The sequence below is a fragment of the Natator depressus genome, chromosome 2 (assembly GCF_965152275.1).
Source record: "Natator depressus isolate rNatDep1 chromosome 2, rNatDep2.hap1, whole genome shotgun sequence".
NCBI classification, from domain to species: domain Eukaryota; kingdom Metazoa; phylum Chordata; order Testudines; family Cheloniidae; genus Natator; species Natator depressus.
Window position 1 is genome coordinate 256861787 of NC_134235.1, and position 24852 is coordinate 256886638.

General features: G+C 48.5%; 1 protein-coding gene and 1 pseudogene across 1 annotated transcript in view; both read left to right on the forward strand.

Annotated features, from left to right (window-relative positions):
* The first annotated feature begins 986 nt into the window (after positions 1–986).
* WNT9A (Wnt family member 9A) overlaps positions 987–24852 on the forward strand; it is a 68341-nt gene continuing 44475 nt past the window's right edge. Inside the window, exon 1 of the mRNA XM_074943449.1 lies at positions 987–1111. Within this exon, the coding sequence (XP_074799550.1) occupies positions 1017–1111 (95 nt within the window). The 5' untranslated portion in view covers positions 987–1016. The remainder of the gene's footprint in view (positions 1112–24852) is intronic.
* Positions 22567–23012, forward strand: LOC141983502 (small ribosomal subunit protein uS12-like; annotated as a pseudogene).

Here is a 24852-nt window from a genome sequence, read left to right on the forward strand (position 1 = left end):
TTATGATTATTTTATTTTGATAGTTTTTATAACATATGCACCTGGAGGTTGCACTAGGTGCATTTTACACATGGAAAAATAAATCCATTGAAGTATAACCCCCATGTCCCTGGACTTTATACTTCTTACTATACCAAAACATTCATTCACATACATGTGTTCATTCTTTGTCTCTCATTCACACACATCCACCACACACTCCTGGTCATTCATGTTTATTCACATATGCACGTTTCCTCTGACTCTCACTTAGTCACACACTTCATACTGACGTTCATGCACACTGTATACACTCGCATGTCCACAAACTCACATATCCCATTCATTCAGGCACGACAGACACACAGGCACAGTGAAGCTCCTGCACAAGTTCCGCATGTTCATGCTCACAATCATGCAAGCTCAGTCACACTTTCACATGTCTCCCTCACTCCTGCAGTCACACTCAAGCATAGATGCACACTCCGCACTCTCATGCGCACAATCATGCTCATGCAGCTGATTCTCACGCTCATGCACACAATTCTCATGCTTATGCGCACGATCGCAGTCATGCTCCCCATTCTCACGCTCATGTGCACAATCACGCTCACACAACTGATTCGCACACTCACGCACAGTCTCTCCCTTACACACACACACACACACACTCTCCGTGCCTCGATCACTCCCCTCCCGCCCAGCCCGCTATATCTGCCGGCCTCTTTCCCTGGGAGCTCCCGCCTGCCCTGTTGCAGCTGCTCCCAGCCCGCCCCTCACAGTCCCATGTGCCGGCCTCTGCTGGGGGCGGAGCCTGAGCCCCTAACCCCGCCCCCTCCTCAGTCGTCCCCGCCCCTCCCCGCAGAGCCCGCACGGCGCGTGGGCGTGGCCTATGGGCGGGGCCGGCCCCCGCAGCCCCGCCCCGCTCCCGGCTGGGCACTCGCTGCCTCCCCGGCTATAAGAAGGCGGCTCGGGCAGCCGGAGCCTCATCGGGCTCTGCGGGGAAACGAGATGATCAGCCCTAGCGCTGCAGCAAAATGCTGGATGGACACCTCCTTCTGGGATGGCTCTCCTCCTGCGCGCTCCTAGTGCTGCTCGGCGGCGCCCCGGGACCCTCCGCCGCCTACTTCGGGTAGGTCCGCCGGGCGCCCCGGCGCCAACGCCGCACCCCCGCTTCCCCCCAGGGCAGCTCCCCCTGCACCCCCGCTTCCCCCCAAGGCAGCTTCATCCGGCACCCCACCTCCGCTCCCCCTGCACCCCCGCTTCCCCCAGGACAGCTTCATCCGGCTCCCCCTGCACCCCCGCTCCCCAGGACAGCTCCCCCTGCACCCCCGCTTCCCCCCAAGGCAGCTTCACCCGGCACCCCACCTCCGCTCCCCCTGCACCCCCGCTTCCCCCCAAGGCAGCTTCATCCGGCACCCCACCTCCGCTCCCCCTGCACCCCCGCTCCCCAGGACGGCTCCCCCTGCACCCCCGCTTCCCCCCAAGGCAGCTTCATCCGGCACCCCACCTCCGCTCCCCCTGCACCCCCGCTTCCCCCAGGACAGCTTCATCCGGCTCCCCCTGCTCCCCAGGGCAGCTCCCCCTGCACCCCCGCTTCCCCCCAAGGCAGCTTCATCCGGCACCCCAGGGCAGCTCCCCCTGCACCCCCACTTCCCCCCAAGGCAGCTCCCCCGGCACCCCCATGTAGCTTCCGCCACTTCCGCGCTCCCTGCACCCCCGCTTCCCCCCAGGCAGCTCCAAACTGCACCCTCACCTCAGTGAGGCCAGCGCCCCCCCTTCCCCCTAGGCTGCATTCCGCCGCTCCTCCCCTGCACCCTTTCGGTGCCCCTGGCGCTCGCAGCCCTGCACCCACCGTCTCGCAAATAGCCCGTGAGCTCCCCCCGCTGCACCTTGCGCCCCCCCCCAGCTCAGCGGCGCCCCGGGACCCTCCCGTCTCCTCCCCCGGGCAGGTCAGCCGGGGCGCCTCCCTTCATGGTCTAGTCCCCCGCACCCTCTGCAGCTGCCCCCGGACCAGGCTGGGGGCGCGCCGCCCTGGGCGTGCTGGGGCTGGCTGCAAAGGGCTTGGCTTGTGCCGGTCGTACTCGGGGGGGGTTGCCAAGGTGTCTGTCTCTGCCCCTCCAGGGCAGGGATGCTCCTGCTCTTGCCTGGTGCAAGGACTATGTCAATGGGCCCCCCCCCACACCCCCTTCCTGGCCGCCTGGGGTGGGTCGAGGCCAGGGATCTAGCCCACATCTGGGCGCCTTCCCCTTGAGGCGAGATGCGAAGGCGTTTGGGAGCCAGTTCCCCTCACCCTGTACTGTGGCTGACCCACCCTGCGAGTTCTTATAGCTGGCATCAGCTGGCCGGGGTGAGCCGGGGGCCAGCCCTGGGAGCCGGCGGAGTGTGTCCGCGTAGGCACAGAACAGCAGGGAGAGCAATCGGGGGGGTGTGGGGAAGGGACACAAACCGGACCCAGCCTCTCCTCCGCAATTCACCCCGCAATCGGCTGCTTCTGGTGGAGTCACCCGGCTCCGGGAGCCTTGCTCGTTGTCAAGCCTCTGGAAACCGGGCGCAGGACGTTGCTCGTCGTCTTGCATTTCCAGGTTGTCATTAATCCCTGGGAGTCTAGAAGCTGCAGGTTGTTGCTTGGGAGCTGTTTGTTTGTGTTTAAGTGGGATTCTCCCTCTCTCCCCCCCCCCCCCCATTTCTCATAGTAATTTACAGCACTGAGTTGTATTCATGGCTCTTGTATTTGGCGTCTGCTTTGAATCTCTCCCTGTAGCCTGGGCAGACTGGCTGAGATCATTTGAACTGGGGTTTATTTAAAAATAAATAAATAAATAGTGCTGATTCTGGAGTCTTATTTTGTCTTTCCTGTAATGTTTAGTGGTGGGTAGCAGTGCAGTCTCCAAGCTGATATTTTGCTTATTTGTGGTCCACCCTCCCCCACCCCCTTCCCTCTCTGATACAGTGCAACTTCAGGGCACGACTTATACAATGGCAAAAGGCACGTTGGTGGGTCTGTCCTAGGGATCCAGCTGCTCCTGTCTCCAGAGCTCTTCTGTTTAGGGGTCATGTAGCTTTGAAATCAAGTTACTCTTTAGTTTCACAAACAAAACGTGACTTCCAAAAATTGGCAGTAGCCGGGAAAACTCTCTCTCTCTCTGTGTGAGAGGGAGTGATTTGCTTCGGGATCTAGAGGATGGAGAAGGGATTTGCACACTCAGCAAGGTGTGGTTTTGTTGTTCAGTTGTCTAAACTTGCAGTACATCATGGGAAGCCCCCTTAAGGGATAAAAGCTCCTCTGTTTCCCCTCCCCCCAAGAAATCATAACCCTCCCCACCAAGTTAATGACCATAAAACACACTGGCAAAATCCAGATGTTTACAAACTGTTTTATAGAAAAATAACTCACTCTAATTGTGGTTTTTTTTTTTTCCTCTGGCTCGCTGTTCTGGTGAAAGTGTCAGAGATCATTGCTATTATGCACCTCCTGTAACTTGTGCTTTCTGGGGCAGGAAATCAAAGAACAAGTTTTTCTTCCTGTATCTCAAGACTCTCTAGTCTCGAAGTGTTCATGTGGGTTTTTAAATGTAGCTTTTGAATTGGTATTTGTTTCTGGCTGGAACACCCCAGATTGGTCTGGTTCAGCAATTCTGGGTCTAATTTCGCAGCTTTCTCTCTTAAAGGAAGTGGAGTGACAATTGCACTCTGGTGCATGTATACCAAAGACCAGTAAGCTTGCCAGTGCTAGCAAAACCCTTTCTAGTCTGCAGGTAAAGAACAGTGAGACGTGAAGTGTGGGGGTTTTGGTTGGATGTTTGCAGCTTTCACTGGTCTTGCATGCAGCTTAGGTGGCTTAGCGCTTACAAAGCTCAAGACTGGTTCCTGTTCTGCAGATTCCCCTGTAACAACAGCAAGCTCTCCTAGAATACACCTTTTCCTTGGCTACATGGCGCCTCTTGGCCCCCTCTCTTGCAGTGTGGATTTGGTGTGCGGCTAGCATGGGTGGACCCCTGACTTCCCTGCTCTTGTCACCTGTCACGCCTTCCCCAAGTTTTGAAGAGGGTGCTTTGCGTGCAGTTTCACAGTTGCACCAGCAGAGGGTTCCGTCAACCCATGAATGGAGCCTGTGGAGTTGGAGGGGCATTGACTGGCAGAGGCTTGCAGGTGTATCCTGTTCTCAAAGAAAATTAAATATTTTCATGGGAAAGCTTGCTTTGGGGGGATCTTCTCTGGGAGGATCCATTCTCTCAATACTCTGAATTGGGGTCTAAAGCTAATCATATGTAAGGAGGAAAAAGTACATTTCCCTCCCCCGCCCCCCCCATCTGCTTTCTTCTCCTGCTTTACCTCTGTGTCCTCCTGAAGACCTGGCTTTCCCTTTTAGCAATAGATCTCTCTATAATTCTTCCCATGTCAGTCACTGGGCTAAAACCTCACAGTGGCAAGATCAACTGGTCTCGGTAGAGAAATTTGAATTCAGACACTAAAGCAGTCGGGGCAGTTTAAGTCTTTTATGCTCTGTTAATCCTGGTGTAGTGCCAGTGGCTGGGGGAAGCATTGTGGGGTTATTTCTTGTCTTTTTCAAAGAATCTGTTTTGAAATGGGATCAGCTTGCAATGGGTAGAGGGAGCAGGATGGAGTGCAATCAGGAGAGCCAGTCCACTAAACCAACATGAAATCTAATAGTGAATCTAGCTTCTGTCTCTGGGGTTTGTATACTCCATCACCTTGAGTTACACAATCCCCAGTGAGTGGTTTCCTAATGGAGCTGAGATGTCGTCTTCCAGTAAGACATGTCTATTGTCTTGCTCTGTGGTCTGGCAGACTTCTCAAAACACTGCTGCTTGCCTGCTCCCTTCCCAAACCCGTGCTGTTTAACTTTTTTGCTCCGGGGCTAGCTTCGTGAGGTAGGCCCTCTCCTTTTGTGATGGTTTCGTGGTAAGGGTCCTGCAGTCCCGCGAGCACACTGAAGTTTGTGCCTTCTGCAGACTGTCACACAGCATCTAAAATATCAGACAACGCTAAGCATTTGCAGTCTGGCTCTAATCTCTGTGCTGACTGGGGATTGTTCCGAGATCCGTTTAAACCATGCCGTGCTAATGCTGTAGTCGAACAGGTAGTCTATTGCAGCTGTTAGGAGTAGCCTTTCCTAAAGCCTGCCTCCAATGGCCAGTTTAGATTATAGGCACTTCAAAACTAATAGTCTGGGTCAAGAGAAGGGCACAGTGAACATTGCACCTGACTTAATTCAAGATTCCCTTCTTGGTCTCAGGGAATTTCTTACATTGCTGAGCAGAGGGGCTGTTTGTGTTGCTACTTGAATTCTCCAGACTGGGCTTGATTATTCTTAAGCATCTTGCGGGGTAGGTTGGGGAGGAAATGCCAGCTGTTCCACCTGCTAGGTGAGCATCCATTTTGCTGTGCAAAATGAAGTTTGCTTATGTTAATTAAGCATCTTTTCAGTTTGGTTAGAGCCCTGCAAATGATTAGCATCTGCTGCTAATACCTTGTTCTTTAAGAGGACTAAAGCAGAGATCATGCTCACTGAGCCTTCTCACACACAGAAGAATATTCAATAACTGGGTTCATGGTCCTTGTTAATCCACAACAATACATGATTTACAGAGTGTGCATGGAAGGTATACTTGGGTGTGCTGCACTCTTTAGTATGGGCACCCCTAAGGTTGCAAATGGAAGAGCTGCTTTACAAGCCAGAATCAGGGTGAAAAGACACCCCACAGGGTGCTGGGTGGCTCTGACAAACATGAATGTGATCAGTTTTGCCCCTGCCAGGCAGCATGGGCTGTGTTTGACTCCCCTTGGCCCGAATCGGAAAGCTGATCACCTCCCTTGCAAAGGTCTCCTTTGAGATTCTTCACTTAGGTATGAGACTAAAGTGAAAACTGCACTGAGGACCTAATCTCCAGGGAAATGCAGAATTTGACTCAGCTCCTAGATCTCTACCAGATTAACCAACATATACCCTCTTTCAGCATACTTGGGATTTACACCAGAGCAGAATCTGCCTCGTCTTGTTGTCAGCACCTGCTTTTAAAGCACCAAGGTGTCTAGTGACTCTAGCTTGGCCTCCAGCACCCACCCCTAAGTGGCAATGCTTCTCTTTTGGCTGTTAAAACTGACTTCACTTCTTTGTGGAGCCTTTCCTAGGAGTCGTAAACATCTCAGCAGTGATTCTTTAAAGTCTCCATGCAGAGAGGGGTGAACTGCAGGCGGCCGTGTTAAACAGATGTCACCCTGGAGCTCCCAACTTGGCTGCTCCGTTCCGCAGTCCGAAAAGGAATTGAGACAGCTGTGGATGATGCCTTCTCTTCCCTCTTCCCCTCCTTCTTGCCCCCCTCCCCCGCATTCCACCCAAACGAATAGTTTCAGGGAAAGAATTCAGTGTTTCCAAATGGGTGGCCTACCCAGTAATTAGTGCCACTGGGACAGAAATTGTGCATGGTTACATGTTAACGAGATTGTCAGCGGGCAGTAGCGCTGGTGTCTGCTCGCCTGCAAAGGAGAGACTGCAGAAGTAGCAGGATGGTCTAGCAAGGCTGAAGAGTGTCCCTGTAGAATTCAGGTTGATGGTATGAACACAATGGGGTGGGGGGGGCAGCTCCTTAATTTTCTTCTCTGGATTCCTGAAGGCCCCTCTCTTGAGACCAATCCACTGGGAATTGTAGAGTACCTGAAAAGTGGTTAAGGAGGGAGAAAATATAGCCTGTTTTTTCCTGATCTTAGTTCATCAAAGTTCCTTGCTTTGTGTACATGCTATATTGTAGAAGACTCTCTTAATTGCTAGAATCACACAAGACCGTGTTTGTAGTCCTCTGGTTATACCGTGTTCTGTTCATGAAACTCAAAGAGCTTTACAAAGGCAGGTCAACATTATCCTGTAACAGAAGGAAAAGGCATAAGCTGTTTTGCCTGACGTTGGACTACAGATCTGTAGCAGATTGGAACTTGGATCTCATGACTCCTGTCCCTTTAATCCTAAGTCTCTTCCACTTGGGGGAGGAGAAGCAGGTGTTTCATCAACTGATGTGCTTAGAGTAATATTAGATTGGAAGTGACTGGTCACAGATGTTGTTCCTGGAGTGATGGTGATGGTGTGGTGCCCAAACAAGTCTGAATTCAGACACTAGAGATGGAAAGAATATATGGTGGTGGCCCAAGGAAGCCTAACAAGCTTATTCCAAGAGTACTAAAGTGTATTTAAATGGAATACTCTAATCTGTGCTGATAAGGCCTCAGCTGGAGTATTGTGTCCAGTTTTGGATGCCACATTTCAGGAAAGATGTGGACAAACTGGAGGAAGTCCAGAGAAGAACAACAAAAATGATTAAAGGTCTAGAAAATGGGAACACCCCCCCCCACAAGGAAAGATTGGAAAAAAATGGGTTTTAGTCCAGAGCAGAGAAGACTGAGGGGGGGCATGATAGTGCCTTTTCAAGGACATAAAAGGCTGCTCCAAGGAGATGAGTGAAAAATTGTTGTTCTTAATGTCTGAGGATAGGACAAGAAGCAATGGACTTAAATTGCAGCAAGGGAGATTTTGGTTGGACTTTAGGAAAAACTTCCCAACTGCCAGGGTGATGAAGCACTGGAACAAATTGCTTAGGGAGGTTGTGGAATCTGTCACTGGAGGCTCTTAAGAACAAGTTAGACAAACACCTGTCAGGGGTGGTCTAGATAATACTTAGTTGTGCCATGAGAGCAGGGGACTGGAGTAGATGACCTCTTGAGGTCCCTTCTAATTCTATGGTTCTATGAACACTGGGTAGGGGGAGAAAGACCTGTGATGACAGAAGAGGAGTCTGCCAAGGGAAGTGTGTGTGTGGGAGGGAATCTTCCTCCCTTGTGTCTGTATGACTGACTTCATGAAGTCTAGAGCAGTGGTTCTCAACCAGTGGACTCCTGGGGGGCTGTGAGCAGGCTTCAGGGGGTCTGCCAAGCAGGGCCAGTGTTAGACTTGCTGAGGTCCAGGGCAGAAAGCTGAAGTCCCACCACATGGGTCTGAAGCCAGGGTCCTGAGCCCTTTCCTCTGGGACTGAAGCCAAAGCCTGAGAAACTTAGCTGCCTAGGGGACCCCTGTGGCATGGGGTCCCAGGCAACTGCCCTGCCTGCTACCCCCTAACGCCAGCCCTGGCTTCTATACGCAGAACACCAGTTATCACGGCACAGGTGGGCCACGGAGTTTTTATGACATGTTGTGGGGGCCTTGGAAAGGAAAAGGTTGTGAGAACCCCTGGTCTAGAGAACATGCTGTAGGAAACAATCCTATACTAGCCCCTTAGGGTAGACTAGGTGACCTACTAGATCAATCTAGGCTCTTAATTGGCCTCAATCACTGTAGTACTTGAGTCTCCCAAACTGAACTGACAACAGGCTTTCTCCACTAATGTGAGGCAGGCCTTTTCTTAAGAACCTAGATTTTCAGTGATTTGGGACATGCCTTGAGGAAAGGACAACACAACTGCTAGGGTAAAGGGCATCGTAAGGCAGAACGCAACGGCAAACAGTGGTGCATGCCATATGAAGGCATCTCCTACAGATTGGCTTTTTCTCTTCCGTGAGTAGTTAAAGATGTTTGCTTCCAAAATACTAAAAGCACTTAGACCAGCTGCATAGGATGTGCCAAACTTTTCTCAAAAATCTTTTGATAAGTGAGGGGGGTATCTTGGAGCAGCCCAAAGCTAAAAGAAAAATCCCAAAGAAAGCATTGCATTACATTTCCTTCTCCATTTTTCTTGTCGCTTAAAAGCTTTGGGTTATTTTGCTCCTCCACTTTTCTTTGTAGGGCAGATGTTAGGATAACATTCAAGGAATCCCTGTGGACTTTGCATTATTGGTCTCTGAAATAACAGATGATGAGATTAGCAGTGTCCTGCTTGGGTGACTGATCATTAAGGCCAGTCATGTGTGCCACGCTACTACAGGTGAGTAGGAAGCAGAGGTGGCTGCTAGGTCCTGGTGTGTGTTTGGTTCTGAGATCAGCTAGGGTTTTTCTGCCAATAGTCTGGCAGATCTGTCCCACTGCAAACACTTGACAAGGCAAGGTAATAACATTCTATAACTGTGTTAGTGGTGGTCATCTTGACAGACTCCAATGTTCTTCATAAATCTCACTGACCTGTACTCTACACATGGATTGCTATAGCTACCTCTGGGGTCAGGGCAGGCTGGCTGGGTCACAGGCCAGCGCTACACGCACTTGCTGCTCAGGAATGCCTTCTCTGGCCCCAGATGCAGGCTGACTCTCCTTCAACATCCCAGGGGATGTCCTACACCCACCTTTGGTGCTTCTCCTGCATCTGCAATGTGGAGTGATTTCCCCTGCCCCGGTTCACTCCAATGTTCAGAACTACTTACTGGCCCATAAGCATTTCTGTCCTGGCAGGCCAAGAAATGCTTGCCCTTTAGTTTGGGTATTGTCTGATACTGGCACTCTTACCAAGTGGTCCCACAAGTCATGAGACTGTCCAGATACCTGCATACTTCTGTCCATTATAGCACCTTGAGTAATAAACAAAACTAAGGATTCTATTTCTTTGTCACCAGTTGCCAAAGTCAATGTAAACATACTCTAAATAATATCCTAATATTACCTTTCTATTTAGGGAATTTCTGTAGCTGACATTGGATGGTGGTGTGATCTAGGGAAAGTGGTGCACAGACTCAAGGTGTTACCTATGCTGCAGGTTCTTGAACTGTGGTATAAACTATGGACTAGTTATAACACACTCAGGCCTGTACTTTTGACAGGTACCATAGGCTCTTTCATCTTTCTCCAGAGTGAAACACAGCAGCTGTTTAGAAAAATGAGCTATGATGGCAAGTGAGGAATATTGTATCCAGTTGAAACTACAGCTGGAATTTATATAGGCAGAATGTAATTCCCCAAATTGGAATCTGGCCAGGAATGTGGGTCTAACACCCCTCAATGCTGTTTAACGCTCCTATGGCACTCTTTAATGGTCCCAGTGGTCCATACAGAGGTCTCAATCCTCCAGACCCAAATGTGTGGTCTTGGAATCCAAACAAGGACTACACTCAAAAGTAGTACAAGAAGGAACTGGGAAAGGGTGAGAGATCGGTTCAAGACTTTGCTTTTCTTCTCATACTTCATGGGAGTAAATGAGGAAGCATATGGTTTGGTCCTGAGCTGGAATAGTAGTTTCTTCACCCCCTTTAAAATGAGTGAGGTGCATGTGTGGGCTTTTTTTATGGATATGATCAACAAACCATGATCTCCAGCTTCCAAATTGTAGGCCTTGACCTGGGTGAATTCAAGAAGCCGCTTTTAACGACCCCCCCCTGCACTTACACAGAAGCAGATGGTGAAGATGGAAGCATTTACATTTTAGCCTACCTAACAGGAGTACTGGACTGCATTTGCAAAGTGCCCTGAAGGTGGAGCTGATTGGGGTGGGGGGCTGCTGACCTATTCCTGTGGCTCTTTGGCAGTGTACACTGGCAAATTCTGGCCCCTTCTCACCCTAGGTTGGAGGGCAGCTCTTGCCCATATACCTGATGCAGTCTGACCTTAATAGACTTGCTGTTGCCACAGCAGAGCGTGAAGGCCAGTGCTTTCAGACCTGGATGCACAAATCCACATGCGGGTGCTTAACTTCCTGGGATCTATCAGCTCCCTCTGCCAGCAGTGTGCAAGGAGATCTGGGAAAGGTTGCCCTACAGTCTTGGGAGAGGAAGGATGGCCCTGCACTTCAGGAGGCCTGGGTTCAATTCCTGGATCTACCACATTTTTTATTGTCTCAGTTTCCCTTCTGTAAATGGGGCTAATGCTTTTTCCTCTTACCCTGGTGTTCAGCACCTGAGTAGGTAACCTTGCTTACAGCACCTAGTACAACCGGGCCCCAGCCAAGGTTGGGGCCTCTAGGTGCAACTATCCTCCACTCCTTAAGGAGGAGATCATCAGCTCTGAGGAGTTTAGTGTCTGACTCGGAAGGGTCTTTTCTTTCGTGGAACTGGCTATGCAGAACTTGACGCTTAATCTTTAGGACTCTGGCCTCCTGGTGGAGGGCCAGGTCAATGATTAACTTGCTTTTTGGAAGCTGCTAATCACAATTAAAGGAAGTCCAGTTTGCAGCCTTACAACCCCAATTCAGAAAGCTCATGAGTGTAATTATTAAAGGGCTCATGCTTTATCACCGTGTAACCAAGTTGCCTAAATCTTATTCAGTGGCTGGTAATTGAATTAAGTTGCAGGGTGGGTTGGTGGGGCTGTGAACAGAAGGGGCTTAAACTGAACTAAGACAAACCTGATACATTCAGACTGGGGAACTCTCGTGCCAGACTCTAGGTCATGTCAACGTTTGCTTGCCCCCCTCCCATTCCCATCAGTTCATTGCTAGCTCAAGGAAAACATTTTGTAGCACAGGATGCTCTGCTGGGCTAACCAACATCAGTGATATCCTTTTAGGGCAGAAAGGAGGAAAATTGGGGGTACTTCTAGGATAGATTTTTTTCTCCCATATTTGAGGAGATGGTGAGACTACTGGGGTAGAAGGTAGAAGTGCATTGATCAAACTCCCAATGCAATACTTTGGCCAAAAGGGCTATTACAGTACTTGACTGTATAACTCGGAGTACTAAGCATGAAGAGGTGAGATTCCCATCATACATGGCATGGAGGATTCCACTACTGAAATCTGTGCATTTCTGACATCTCCTCTAAATAGGATGTTAAATAGGGAAAGGGTCAGGGAAGAGTAGCACACAAGATTCATAGTCTGGAAAATGCCCCCCTACACAACTAAGAGCTCAAGCTTCTGCAATCATCAGAGAAGGTTAAAAGGTGAGTCGATCAGTCCAGACAGTATCTACGCAGGGAGAAGACCTCCTCAAACTTGAGGATGCTCTAACCTAGCAGACAAAGACATAAGAGCCAGTGGATGGATGGCTTCACCTGCCAGCCAAACTGGAAATACAGTGCAGACTTTTCAGTGTGGGTAATTCACACTGTAGCAGCTTCCCAAAGGATGGGGTGAATTCAGTTACTGAACTTGAGGCAGGAATTGCTCGGTGAAGTTGTGGGCTTGGTCATGCCACATCATGATGGTCCCTCTTAGCCTTTCAATCTACAGCTCTCAGCATAGGCATCTTTAGCTATCTCCTCCTGAATGGAGATGACACCAACCAACCTTCAGACTTCTAGGGACTGACCCCAAAGTCACTTGAAACACTCCTATTCACTTGAGTGTGCTTTGCATGAGACCCCTAGGGAACATGAGTCTCATGACAGACTCCATAGATCACCTTACATTCTGCTCCAATTTAGTGTGGTACAAGCCAGCAGAGCTAACTATGGCTCTTAAATGGAGTGACAGAATCTCACCAGTCAAATCCAATGTGGGGAGCAGGCATTCACGTTTGTGCTCCCTCTCCCTCATAGTAATAGTGATGGATAAACACAGGGGGAGGAAACCATTTTTCAACCCTCCCTGCCCATGTTAAGCATCTGATCTTAATTCTCAACTGAGATGGAAAACTTGATCTAAAGGCTTGGAACTGCTTATGAAGAAGCACCCTTCCCCATGTCGCCTGAGGCTTGTTTACTGCTAGTATCATGCTAATGCCACATGACACTGTCTGAATCCGCAAGCAAAACCGTACAGAAATGCACATTGGTGGGTGGCCCTGAGGTTCTAAGTGGGGCAGCTGGGTCAGACACTGTAGCACAATATAGTATCTAGAAGCTTGTGATCTAAAGCTACATCTTAGACCACATGGTGGCAGAGACCCTGTGATGTGCTCTGAAGACTGTACCCCTACCAAATACTAAGCATTAGGTAGCCCTGGTTGTAACCAGCCAATATACACGTGTCCACTTACTCATCCTGATCTGTCAGATCCCATTGCTGGAGAACTAGTCCAAGTCAAATGACAGGTTTCAGAGTAGCAGCCGTGTTAGTCTGTGTTCGCAAAAAGAAAAGCACAAGTACTCCTTTTCTTTTTGCAAATACAGACTCACACGGCTGCTACTCTGAAACCTGTCATTATGCAAGGCACTGAATTTAGCCATATGGAGTGGAAATCTATCAACTTCATGAAAAAACTCAAGGTGCCACAAGTACTCCTTTTCTTTCTCCAATTCCAATGGAACCCAAGCCAGTGGACTGAGATAAAAGCTAAATATTTTAAATGCAACTGTCTTTGTTTAAAACAAACCTTCATTTGGGAGGCTGGGGAGTAGGAGGATAAAACCTTTAAGGCAGAATTCTGACTTTCGTTGGAAGGGGTAAAGTGTTAGCCTACGTATTTCTCTTTTAGACCAGGATTTTCAAAGGAGTCTCTAGGAGCCTGTCAGGATTTTCAAGCCAGTCTAAGTCCAAAAAAGTTCCTAGCTCTTAGAGCCTTACGTGTTTTTGTTTAATATAGATCACAAGAAAGTCATAAAAGCCAAGTGCTAAGGAACCATTCCAGTGTCTAAAATATCAAGATAACCTAGTCAGAAATATTTAGTTCTGTATCTCTCATCCTTTTTAATGTCAAAGATGCTGCAAAATGAGCTGTCATGTTTCTACAAAATTTAGCTCTGTCACAAACTCCCTTTTTACTTCTAAAACTAGATGGCAAAATAAACTATTTGACTTCATATTCCTGCAGTCCCCAAGTGCAATCTAGATCCAGAATCTGACCTTCGCTGGATAAAAAGCTGATCTTGGTTAAAATCTCAGACCTTTTTAATCTACCACAGTAAGCTCTACTCCTTATGGTAGCAGCACAGTGCAAAGTAGTAAGTAGAACAGGGAGTATTTCATGACTTTACATAGATAAACATATTGGCTAAACTCAAGGGAATTGCTCTGGCATATGGAAAAATCAGAGTAGCTTTTTATATAGTGTTACAAACAACTTCATATTTGAAACGGTCAAAACAACTTTCTGACATGTGTAGTTCTTTGCTTTTGCTTCCAGTATTAAATCATTTTTCCAGAAGAGTCAAGGGTGGGGAGCATCTTTACAAAAACTTGAGGTGAGGGGAATAATTTAAAAAATACACTTGAGCTTTCCCAAGGGTTGAAAATAGGCAAAGATACATAGTAGATATTCTATGAGCATGTCTAAACTGGAATAGATCTGGTGTTAAGCTGAGTTTGTACTTACTTGGAATGCAAACACTGCATCACCTTTCATGATGAGACAGATCCTTACATATTACTACACAGATCCCAAGTCAACCCTCTTTATATTAAGAGTAACAAGTCTTCATTAGAAGTCTAGATTGCTCATTCACCAGCTCTTACAGGATAAGACTGGAAGAAAAGTCACATTGGTCTGGTTTTTATTGACCTAACCATCCAGCACAGCTACAAGATCATTGACAAGTATCTAGGGAAGACTGGAATAAAAACTCCTTTTGACAATGAGTAGCTGCTGCAAAAATGCTTCCTTAACCTGGGGGGAGGTGGTGACAGAAGGCTTCAAAAACTGAAGTTATTTAGTTACACTATACCTAGTGGGTGGTTATGTAACAACTGTCCTGCCACTGTTGTGGAAGGATATGAGAAACCGTGCATTGACCTTCAAGGATGGAGCATTCAGGAGCTTAGAATGACCACATTGTCTCCTGGGTCCTTCAAAGAACAGTAGAATGTGTACTATAGCCCATCTCCCAAGGGAAGTAGACCTAAACTGTGGGGTTCTGGCATTCTGGACTAGAAAATATCTGAGAGGGAGCACTTTCATTGGGGGTGGCAGCAGGTGAATTAAGTGGCTTTTCCTTCCTCTACTGTGAATCCACCCACATAATCCTTGGCCCTTCCATGGAGTACCAATGAGTTTACCACTTGGGTACCTTAGTCCACTCGAAGGAATAACATTGTCACTAATTCTGATCTAGTGAAGATCTCACTGCTTGGAGAAGGCTTTGTTAGAAAGTTTCCCCCTTAAAAAATTAATGTGCCTCCATGACTTTAGCCATAAGTCCTCTTGTGAATCTGTGGGATTTGTGCTCCTATATCTTAGACATTCCTGAAATATTTCACCCACCCCAGTATCTTCACCTCAATCTGTTGGTCATTCTAACCTGGTATAAGCAGAGGCTCTCACTGATTTCAGCTGTTTTGTAAACTTGTGCCTGGATAGGTTTGAGATGAGCCAATTCATTCTTAGGAGCCCCTGTTAGGGTAAGCACCAGTCGGACACCTCAAGCTCCATCTTCATGAGGTGCCTTATTTATGGCTGTTTCTGTTGCCAATCAGCTGCATAAAAGATTCCTGAATTTAAAATTCCACAGCTGTGTGAGACCCATATGAGGGGAGATTAAGACTGAGACTTCATCTTGGAAAAGACAACTAAGGGGGGATATGATCTATAAAATCATGACCGGTGTGGAGAAAGTAAATGAAGTGTTCTTTACTTCTTGCCATAACACAAGAACAGGGGTCACCCAATGAAATTAATAGGCAGTAGGTTTAAACCAAACAAAAGGAAGTATTTCATCATACAAAGCACAGTCAACCTGTGGAACTCCTTGCTAGAGGATGTTGTGAAGGCCAAGATTATAACTGAGTGCAAAAAGGAACTAGATAGTTCATGGAGGATAGGTCCATCAATGGCTATTAGCCAGGATGGGCAGGGATGGTGTCCCTAGCCTCTGTTTGCTAGAAGCTGGGAATGGGCAATGGGATGGATCACTTGCTTACCTGTTCTGTTCATTCCTTCTGAAGCCCCTGGTGTTGGCCACTGTCGAAGACTGGATATTGGGCTAGAAGGACCTTTGGTCTGACCCAGTATGGCCGTTCTTATGGTGCATTTGTTGAAATGAACAAGTGGTATCTGATGCCCAAGTGGGAAATGAAGTAGGAACATATACAAGACTATTGCCCATAAGAGTGCCTAGTCGTCATCGTCTCCTGGACTTGGCGCACACACAGTCCAGGTTGTACTGAGTTGTTTTCAGCATCTTGCAAAAATCCAGCTGTAACTTAAGACTCTGGTCTCCACCGCTTTTACTACATCCTTGAATTGCATGTGCAATTCGACAGATATTGATTCTGCTCTGTGAACCCTTCTAGGTCAGTTTCTGGTTACTCAGCCATGCCTTGAAGGAGTGGGTGCGCCATGCAAACAAGTGTGTGTGTGTGTGTGTTGTGTTTTTTTTTTTTTTTTTTTTTAAAAGCTTCCCTTTTAAAAACTCTCTGGTTGTGCCTCTCCTTCAGGCAGATCTATTCCTAATGCTCAAATAAAAGGCCAGGTCTCTAAAGACCCATCAAACTAACCAGCCTGATTCTAGTCCCACAGCCCTGTGCACATGCCTTTTTCATAACTGCAGGCAGATCCCAGACAGCCCACAGGCAACATAACCCCTCCCAATACACCACCCTAACCTGGCCCAACGAGATCCCTTCTATAAGACGCAGCTGTTGCATTTGGGCTCATAGGTAGCATGGCATCAAGTTGGCATGTTCTTCCCTGGCTTTGCTTGAATAGGCACTACCAGCTTCCGGTCAGTCTTGTATGTTGGCCCTAGGGATCCAAAATCTCATTAGACGGGGTCTGTGTGGGCCAGGGCAGAGGTGAAAACCCTTCTAGGGAGAGCATAAGATGGACCAAACAAGGGTTTGAGTGGGTTGGTCTGTCAATGTAACTGCATCCTTCTCATTTCTCCCCAGCTAGTCCTCCAGTCCAGTGTACTACAAATTGCCCAGGGTGAAGAACCCAATGAGAGAGCATATACCCTTGAGGAAATCTAGTCTCCTGACTGGTTATGTACCATCCCACAGGCTTGGGTAGAGGCAAGGTTCTCAGAGCTAGGGGAGAGGAGCAGGCTGCAACTTGCATTCTTGCACAGACTGGTCTCAAAACTCAGGCACATAGCAAGTGTGTGTCTCTAAAGGAATCTAACACTGATCTTGTAGGCACTTAATCTGCACAGATGCCTACATTAGTGACTGCTTCTTGTTGTGTACACACCAACTCTACTGGTACCTGAAACTTTTGGGTCTTGGTATTCTGAGGGGTAAATTCTGCCCTTATCTACCATATGCCCATGCAGCTCCCACTTATGTCAATGGGAGTTGTGGGTGTAGCCAAGGTTAGCACTTTGTCTTTAAACGTGTGTGAGAGCAACTGCAAGACCAGCAATGGTGTCACCAAGTGTATGAAATCAGCCTGTTCTCTGCAATGAGTGGAGAAATGCTCCCATGTGGAGGGTACTGACCAGGAGGAGGAAATGGGGATGGTGGAGATGGTAGGTGTGGTCTGGAGAGCTGACCACCGTGCTGTTATGCTCAATCACAGAGCACTTGCTCAAGACTTTCTCCAGAAGTTACTGCTTGGCTCTCTTCTGGAAGAAGCCCCATCACATGTTAGGCTACTGGACTTAGATTCATAGATGGTTTGGGGTTGTTTAAGGTTGAAAAGACTAGATCACCACAACAGGTCTGATCTTCTGCATAACACAGACCCTGGGAGTAAATTCAGGGAAGTCCTACATGAACTAAAGCAATCTCTTTAGAAAAAATCCAGTCTGGATTTAAAATTTCCAATGGTGGACTTGATGGCATCTGGACAAGAGGATGCAGCATTAAAATTCTTGATCAGTGTCATGAACTGGTTCCACTTATTCCTGAAGTCACTTGCCTATCCTTATCTTTATTCCAAGCATGGAGCTGCAGATGAGTTCCAGAATGACAACCAACACACCTGTCTCTGCTTTTTTGTTTGCCATTCCTGTTTTGTATTTACAGTAGCACCTGGAGGCTTTGGCTGTGATCAGTCCTGACTGCAAGGCAAAGTTGTCTTCACCCCCCAAAGAATTTGCAATCTAAATAGACAAGCTCAATAGAGAGAGGGGACATGGAAGCACTGGAGTTAACTACCTGAGACCAAAAATGGGTCCACAGCATTGCTGGGAACAAAACCAGGTCTTCTGATGACCAGTGCCAGAAGGAATGAACAGAACAGGTAATCCTCAAATGATCCATCCCCTGTCACCATTTCCCAGCTTCTGGCAAACAGAGGCTAGGGACACCATTCCTGCCCATCCTGGCTAATAGCCATTTATGGACCTATCCTCCATGAACTTATCTAGTTCTTTGTTGAACCCTGTTATGGTCTTGGCCTTCCTAGCATCCTCTGGCAAGGAGTTCCACAGGTTGACTGTGCGTTGTGACTATCTACTACCTATGCAGCCCTCTTCTTAGTGCATGGTAATATGGGATTATATTTCATTGTATGAGCCCCTGCTGTGGATTGGGCAGACTGGATCCCGTCAGCTGCCCTCATTCTGCCACAAGAGGGCACACTCAGGTACATGAAGAGCAACTAGACTGGAATCCCCATCTCTGGCATGCTTTTGTTCTCAGGCATGTGGATTGCCAATGTGTAATAAAGCTTGCACTGAAGTCTGAGGAATGGGGCTGAATCAGGAGGAGGTGACATGGAGCTAAATGATGGCTTTGAAGCCTCAAACTCCTTCTGAAGACCTGAAGCCACATGGGCTGGCTAGCTAAATCCCCAGCAATCTTCTATATTCCTGGCCAGGTGCCTCTCTTGCGGCCTGGACCTTCAGTGAAGCACCTCACAATATTATGTGGCTATAGAATGAGAAGCAGTCCAGAGGTCTAGGAGGGGAGCAGGGGTAGAATTTGCTTTGAAGTGCCCCTCCTCCCCAATCAGTAAAGAATTCCAAGACCAGTAACCACAGATCAGGCTTCCAATGGGTCTAAGTGCTGCTTGGCATGGCATGAATGCATTGCAGGCTAGAGCAAAAACAGTCTCCTGCAGCAAGAATAAATCCTGCACTTGTTCTGTAGGACAGCATTGTCTCAGCTTGTTACTGCCTTGCACCAGCTGTCATTTTTGTCCTCCACAAAGGCAGTATTTAGCAATCAGACTGCTTGAGCCCTCCTGCTGTCTGACCAGGTGACACTCTAAGACCCCAGAAGATATGTGCGTGCATGCATGCCCTGTTGGTCTTTTTATGGGACTGTTGCTGGTGGGTTGTACTTGGTCAATTGTTGACCGATCTAAACTTGCCTTCCCTGAAACCAAGTGAGATTAGACCTCTGATACTGTCCTTCCTCATGTAAGACCCTGCATTGGGACTCTGGAGATCTGGGTTTAGTTCCTGGCTCTGCCACAATCTGTGACCTCTGGCAAGTTACTTAAACTCTTGTAAAACAAGAATTCTCTTGTGTCCTGAAGACTTTAAGCCCTCTGGATCAGGAACTCATATTATGCATATCTAATGCTCCTTGCACAGGGCTCTGATCTTCACTGAGACTTCTGAGCGCTACTGGAATATAAATGTCTTGCTGGTCACAGTTCTCCCCCCTGCAAAACAGAAGCCTGCTGCTTGCAGACTGGAGCTGCTGTTCCCATTGCAGCATCTAAAGGAATGCCAAGAAAAACACCGAAAGAATGATCTATTGATCACGTGGCCTAAGCCAACAAAGCTGGAATCTTCCCCCAGCATTGTCCCAAGGTATTTGGCCTTGCATCAAGTCTGATGCTTAGAGCTTCATCTGCTGGTGTGTAGCAATGTACCTACTGTGACAAAGTTCCTCCTCCTACCTTGGTGGGTCTTGCGCTTGGAGCTTCACGGCAGCCCGCAGTTTGGCCATTTTCATGAACCCATGGTCCAGGTCAACTCCTCCTGTGTCTGACCAGGAGTTGGGAGGCTTGGGGGGAACCCAGGCCCGCCCTCTTCTCCGGGTTCCAGCCCAGGGCCCTGTGGAATGCAGCTGTCTAGAGTGCCTCCTGGAACAGCTGTGTGACAGTTACAACTCCCTGGGCTACTTCCCCATGGCCTCCTCCCAACACCTTCTTTATCCTCACCATAGACACCAGGAGGAAGGTCCTGATAATGCTTGTACTCCTCAGTCCTCCAACAGTATGCATTCTCGCTCTCTCAGCTCCTAGCATCTCTTGCTCCCAGCTCCTTACATGCACCACAAACTGAAGTCAGCTCCTTTTTAAACCCAGGTGCCCTGATTAGCCTGCCTTAATTGATTCTAACAGCTTCTTGATTGGCTGCAGGTGTTTTAATTGTTCTGGAACCTTCCCTGTTACCAGGGAAAAGGGACCTACTTAACCTGGGGCTAATATATCTGCCTTCTGTTACTCTCCTGTAGCCATCTGGCTCGACCCTGTCACATTACTTACAGCACAACATATGGCTGCAATGATGGAGATGAATGTCCAGTGTGCCTGGTGCTAAAACAAGCCTTGGCTTAGGCAAGAGCTACTGTCCACTGCCTGAGCTCCTTTATTTAGATATCTTAAATTTGAAGGATGGAGAATGAAGAAATCTGACCAATGCAATGGAAACCTTCAATTCTCTTCAGTCCCATGAGGAGAATAATAGTTTCAGACTGTAGCTAGGAATGAACTTCAGTTGTACACTGCCTAGCCCAGCCAGGAATTCCAGCCAGGAAAAATATCAACAGTTCCATTAAAAAGTCTGCTGGTTTGCTAAAGTAGTGAAATAAACATACCTGTAGGCACAACGGGCTGAACCACACAGGAAACTTTAACTAGAATGAACACACACAGATGTACTCCTTCTTTCCCTGAATATCTACCAGATAAAAACACTGGGCTTGAGTGGTAATATGTAGATCAAACAGCAGCCATGTGGATTATTAGTAGTGGAAGAACTAGTTCAGATCAAAATGAGAAGGGCTCAAATGCACGCTCTAGAAGCAAAACCAAAACTCAGTCTAGTTTTGTTACCTTCCAGCTTCATGCTACTGTACTTAGCAAATTCCATCTGGAACCAGAAGGGCCATAATGACCAGCAAGAGGCTTTACGTAACTGGTTTTCTGGCACAGAGTTTTACTAACTTGGTGGTGGTCTAAATTGGATTTTGCAGTTTAGGTCCATCTGGGCAGTATTTCCAGCCCAATTCTGTAGAGCTGGGACTTCAAAAGCACTTTCGGTGGCCATAAAGACTCAGTATCTTGTTCTATCTTACCTCTACCGCCAGGCAGTAATGCCCAATGTGTTTCTAGAGATTCCCTATTTACTGGGCATGTGCAGGGCTGAATTCTTCCAGTTCCATCAGACAATTTGGGTCAGGTTTTGTCAAAGGCTTGAACCTTGTTTCACTTTAAAGGCTGTAGTTGGAACCTGCAATCCTACAAAAGCAGCAGGCAGTCTGAAATTTGGACCAGTCCTCCGCTTGAGGATTGGTAGACAAGTCAGGCATGAGGGACAGAAGAGATGGGAATTTCTCTGGAAGAAAACCAGCCAGCACAAATCTAGCATCCAAATGACTGGCCTGTGGGGTGGAGAATAACGCGTACTCTGCAAGTGACGAGTAGTTTCGATCTACTGGAGCCTGTAACCCACTAAGATTTTTGTGGGGAGGGAGTTGTCAGAACTACTGCTACCCTCATGGAGGGGGATAACCTACCGAAGGCTGCATTGCAAATCTGTCCCTGCATGGAGGAGAGGCTAAAGCAGTAGTGAAATAAGCTCCCATGCAGTTCCCAACCCCCAAGCAGACTTGTGTAAAACATTACAGGCAAAGTGATCTGCCTACTGCAAGTTCAGTAGATTTCCTCCTCTTCAACCCCCCCCCCCCACACCCCTTCATACACCTGTAGATGTGGACAATGTCATCAGATTCATTCAGCTAGGAAATCTTTCTACAAACGTGATGCCTAATGAGTTAAATGTCCCCATACCAAAGTAGTGCCTAAAAATTAACTGGGGGTGTGGTGTGGGTTTTTGGAGGTGTTCAGTCTGCTCTTGCATTCCCATGTTGTTACATTCTTGTCTTTTTCTTCTCCCCCCCACCCCCGCCCCCGCCCCAACCCTGCATGCATCCTTTTGGCCATGCTACTTGCTTTTTCACTTAAATCCAGGCCAGCAGGACAGTGTCACTTTTCTCTGCTTTAACCCACTGGAGTACAGTGAGCGACTCCAATAACCACACCAGGCCCCTCATGAGCCAGGTATCCCAAATAAACTGCAAGTGGCGGGACCATGAAAAGGAACCCTCCTCACTTGTTAGTGGTCAGCTCTTGTTGTGGTTTACTCTCTGGTTCTTTGCTTCAGACAGCTGGAGTGAGGGAATGAGACTTCATTCCCCAATCTTTCAGTAAGACTTAAGGGGGGCTGGGAGAGAATCCTGTCAGGCATGGGGCAAGTTAATGCCCACTTTTCTGGGGTCTAACTTGAACTTCAGCTGTCCCAAAACCAACCTCAGTATTAACACCCTCCCCCCCCCCCCCCCCAAAATAAGAAGGTAAACCATTCTCATGGAACAGTGCCTGTGGAAACCTGAACTCCTCTCAATCTGGGAGAGGTGTTGGCACATGATGATGTGGGAGACTTTTCTCTTCCTAATCTTGGCATGGGTTTAAATTCAGAAGCCTCTTGTGAGAATTCAGACCTGCATCTCAGAAGAGACAAACCATGTCCCCTAAGTTGATGGTTGCGATGTGAGGGGCAAGAGTGAAAGACTGAAGTTTTCAGAGCAGCCCTCTTCATAAGGAGGCTTAGTTTCCTGATGTCTGTCGTTGCAAAAGATGGGATCTTACTGAAAAATCCAGCCACCCACCTCCCCTGTGCTCTAGAGACAGCTGCCTGGGTAGAACAGCCTGCCCGGCAGCACCATGGGGAAGTGCTGTGGGCTTCGTCCTGCTAGTAAGCTTTGCCGCCACCGACAGGATCAGAAATGGCACGACCCACAATACAAGAAGGCCCACTTGAGTACTGCCCTGAAAGCTAACCCCTTTGGAGGAGCTTCCCATGCAAAGGGAATTGTTCTTGGAAAAAGCTGGTGTAGAGACTAAGCAGCCCAATTCAGCTATCGGGAAATGTGTCAGTCCAGCTGATCAAGAACAGCAGAAACTAGCAGCCTTTGTTCCTAATGACGGTTGCTTGAACCTCATTGAGGAAACTACTGAAGTTCTGGTTGCCGGCTTTGGCCGGAAGGGTCATGCTGTTGGTGACATTCCCAGTGTCCGCTTCAAGGTTGTCAAAGTAGCCAGTGTTTCTCTTAGCCTTGTACAAAGGCAAGAAAGAGACCATGGTCATGAATTCCTGTCATGCCATCTAGGCTACTAATAAACTTCAGGTGGATTTTTAAAAAAACGAACAACCAAAAACATTAAATTCCTTGCAGGTGGGCTGTTCCCAGAACAGCCCGTGAGGTTATTCATAGCACTCTGCCTTGTTTCGATGTTCACAGGGTAGGTGGCAGCAAAGCAGTTGAGAAACAAAGTGTTAAAACCTGTGACTGAAATGTCTGCAATCCTCATGGCTACTGTTCCTTCAGCCTGCCAGAACTAGGGTGACCAGATGTCCTGTTTGTTTTTTAAAGGGATGGTCCTATATTTAAGCCCTCCTGCAGGTGTCCTGACTTTTTTTCTTTAAAAAGGGGAAATTGTCCCATATTTTCTTTCCCCCTCTCTTCTCCCCTCCCCCCTCATCAGTACTAGCGGGTCCTGCTGCTGGCCAGATCCCTGCTTGCCAGTTGCCCATGCACCAGCGTGGGGGGGTGTGTGTGTGCCCGCAAGGCTGATGGCGACACAAAGATGCAGGGCCAGCTGCTCCCCATGCTGGTCCGTCAGCACAGCCCCTGCTGCATGCTGGCTCTCGGCCAGCAGGGCCCCATCCTGTTTCCAACCGGCATGAGCTGTGGTGGCTGGTAAGGGCAGGAGACAGCCAGTTACATGTCACCTCTCCTGCCCCCACACTGGCCCTTTATGTGCTCCCCCTTCTCGCTGTCCTCTCCCTTCTTTGCCCATTCACCCGCCCCACTCCTCCATATTTTTCCCCCCCCCCTCCCCCAGGTGCATCCTGCTCCCAGCACACTGCAGAGAACCAGCCCCGGGTCAGAGCACTCAGCTCACCAACAGCCTGCCCAGCAGGCTCCTTCCTTCCCCCCCACCCACTGCCTCTAGCTGGAGCTACACTCTGGGGGTGGTGGTAGGGGGAAGCTATTTCCAGTCAGTTTGTGCCCCTCTTCCTCCTCCCCCCGCTCTGTCCCCTAGGCACCCTCCCCTGCTGAGCCACCTCTCTGGCTGGGTTCACTGAAGCCCCGAAGTCCAGTTCCTTGGGCCCTGGTGCACAATGCATCTTAGGGCTTAACCCCTTCCTGCCCACGCTGTAGCCAGGGCACAAGAGGCAGCTGTTAAGTTACGTCTGTGGCCAGCAGCAGCCTGGAGGAGTTAGCTGCATTTTGACATTGTGCAGGCAGGAAGGGACAAGCTGCTTCCAGCCATAGGGGAGCAGAGTGAGGGGGGTGACTGGGAGGGGAGAAGAGATGAGCTCTGCAAAGACACTGGCCAGGTCATCTCTCCCCTACAGCTGGAAGCAGGTCCTGGCCCTTCCCTCCCACACAGTGCCGAAAGGCTGCTGGTCACATTCTGGTATGAACCCTGGCAGAAATCTGGGGAGGGGAGGGTATGTGCCCCCTGCCCCGCACTGCACATGTTGCCTTGAAGATGTGGTACCAGGAGAGGAAAGTCTGTCCCAGGGGCCTAGCCAGGCATGGAGGGCAGAGAGCACCGAGCAGGGAGGGTCAGGTCAGTCGGTCACCCCTAGTGTGTCCTCTCCCTGTGCAAACCCTAAAGCCTTAAAGATAAGAAGGTAAATAAAATGAATCCAACTACGCAGGATTTCTTTTTAACACTGGCTCAGTCAACTTAATGTTAGTTCTGATTTTTTTGCTGTTGAACTCACTTAATGAGTAATTTTTACCAGGTGTCCCATATTCAGCATGGGGAAATAAGGTCACCCTAGCCAGAACTGAGGTTTATTTCGCCAGTAGTTCTGTCACCTTCCAATCTCCCATCTCTTCCCTCCTATCTCAATTCCTGTACTTGGTTCAGCACTATTTAAGAAATACATGGACCGTTTGGGTGCTCATAGGAGCAGTTGGCCATTTCACAGGC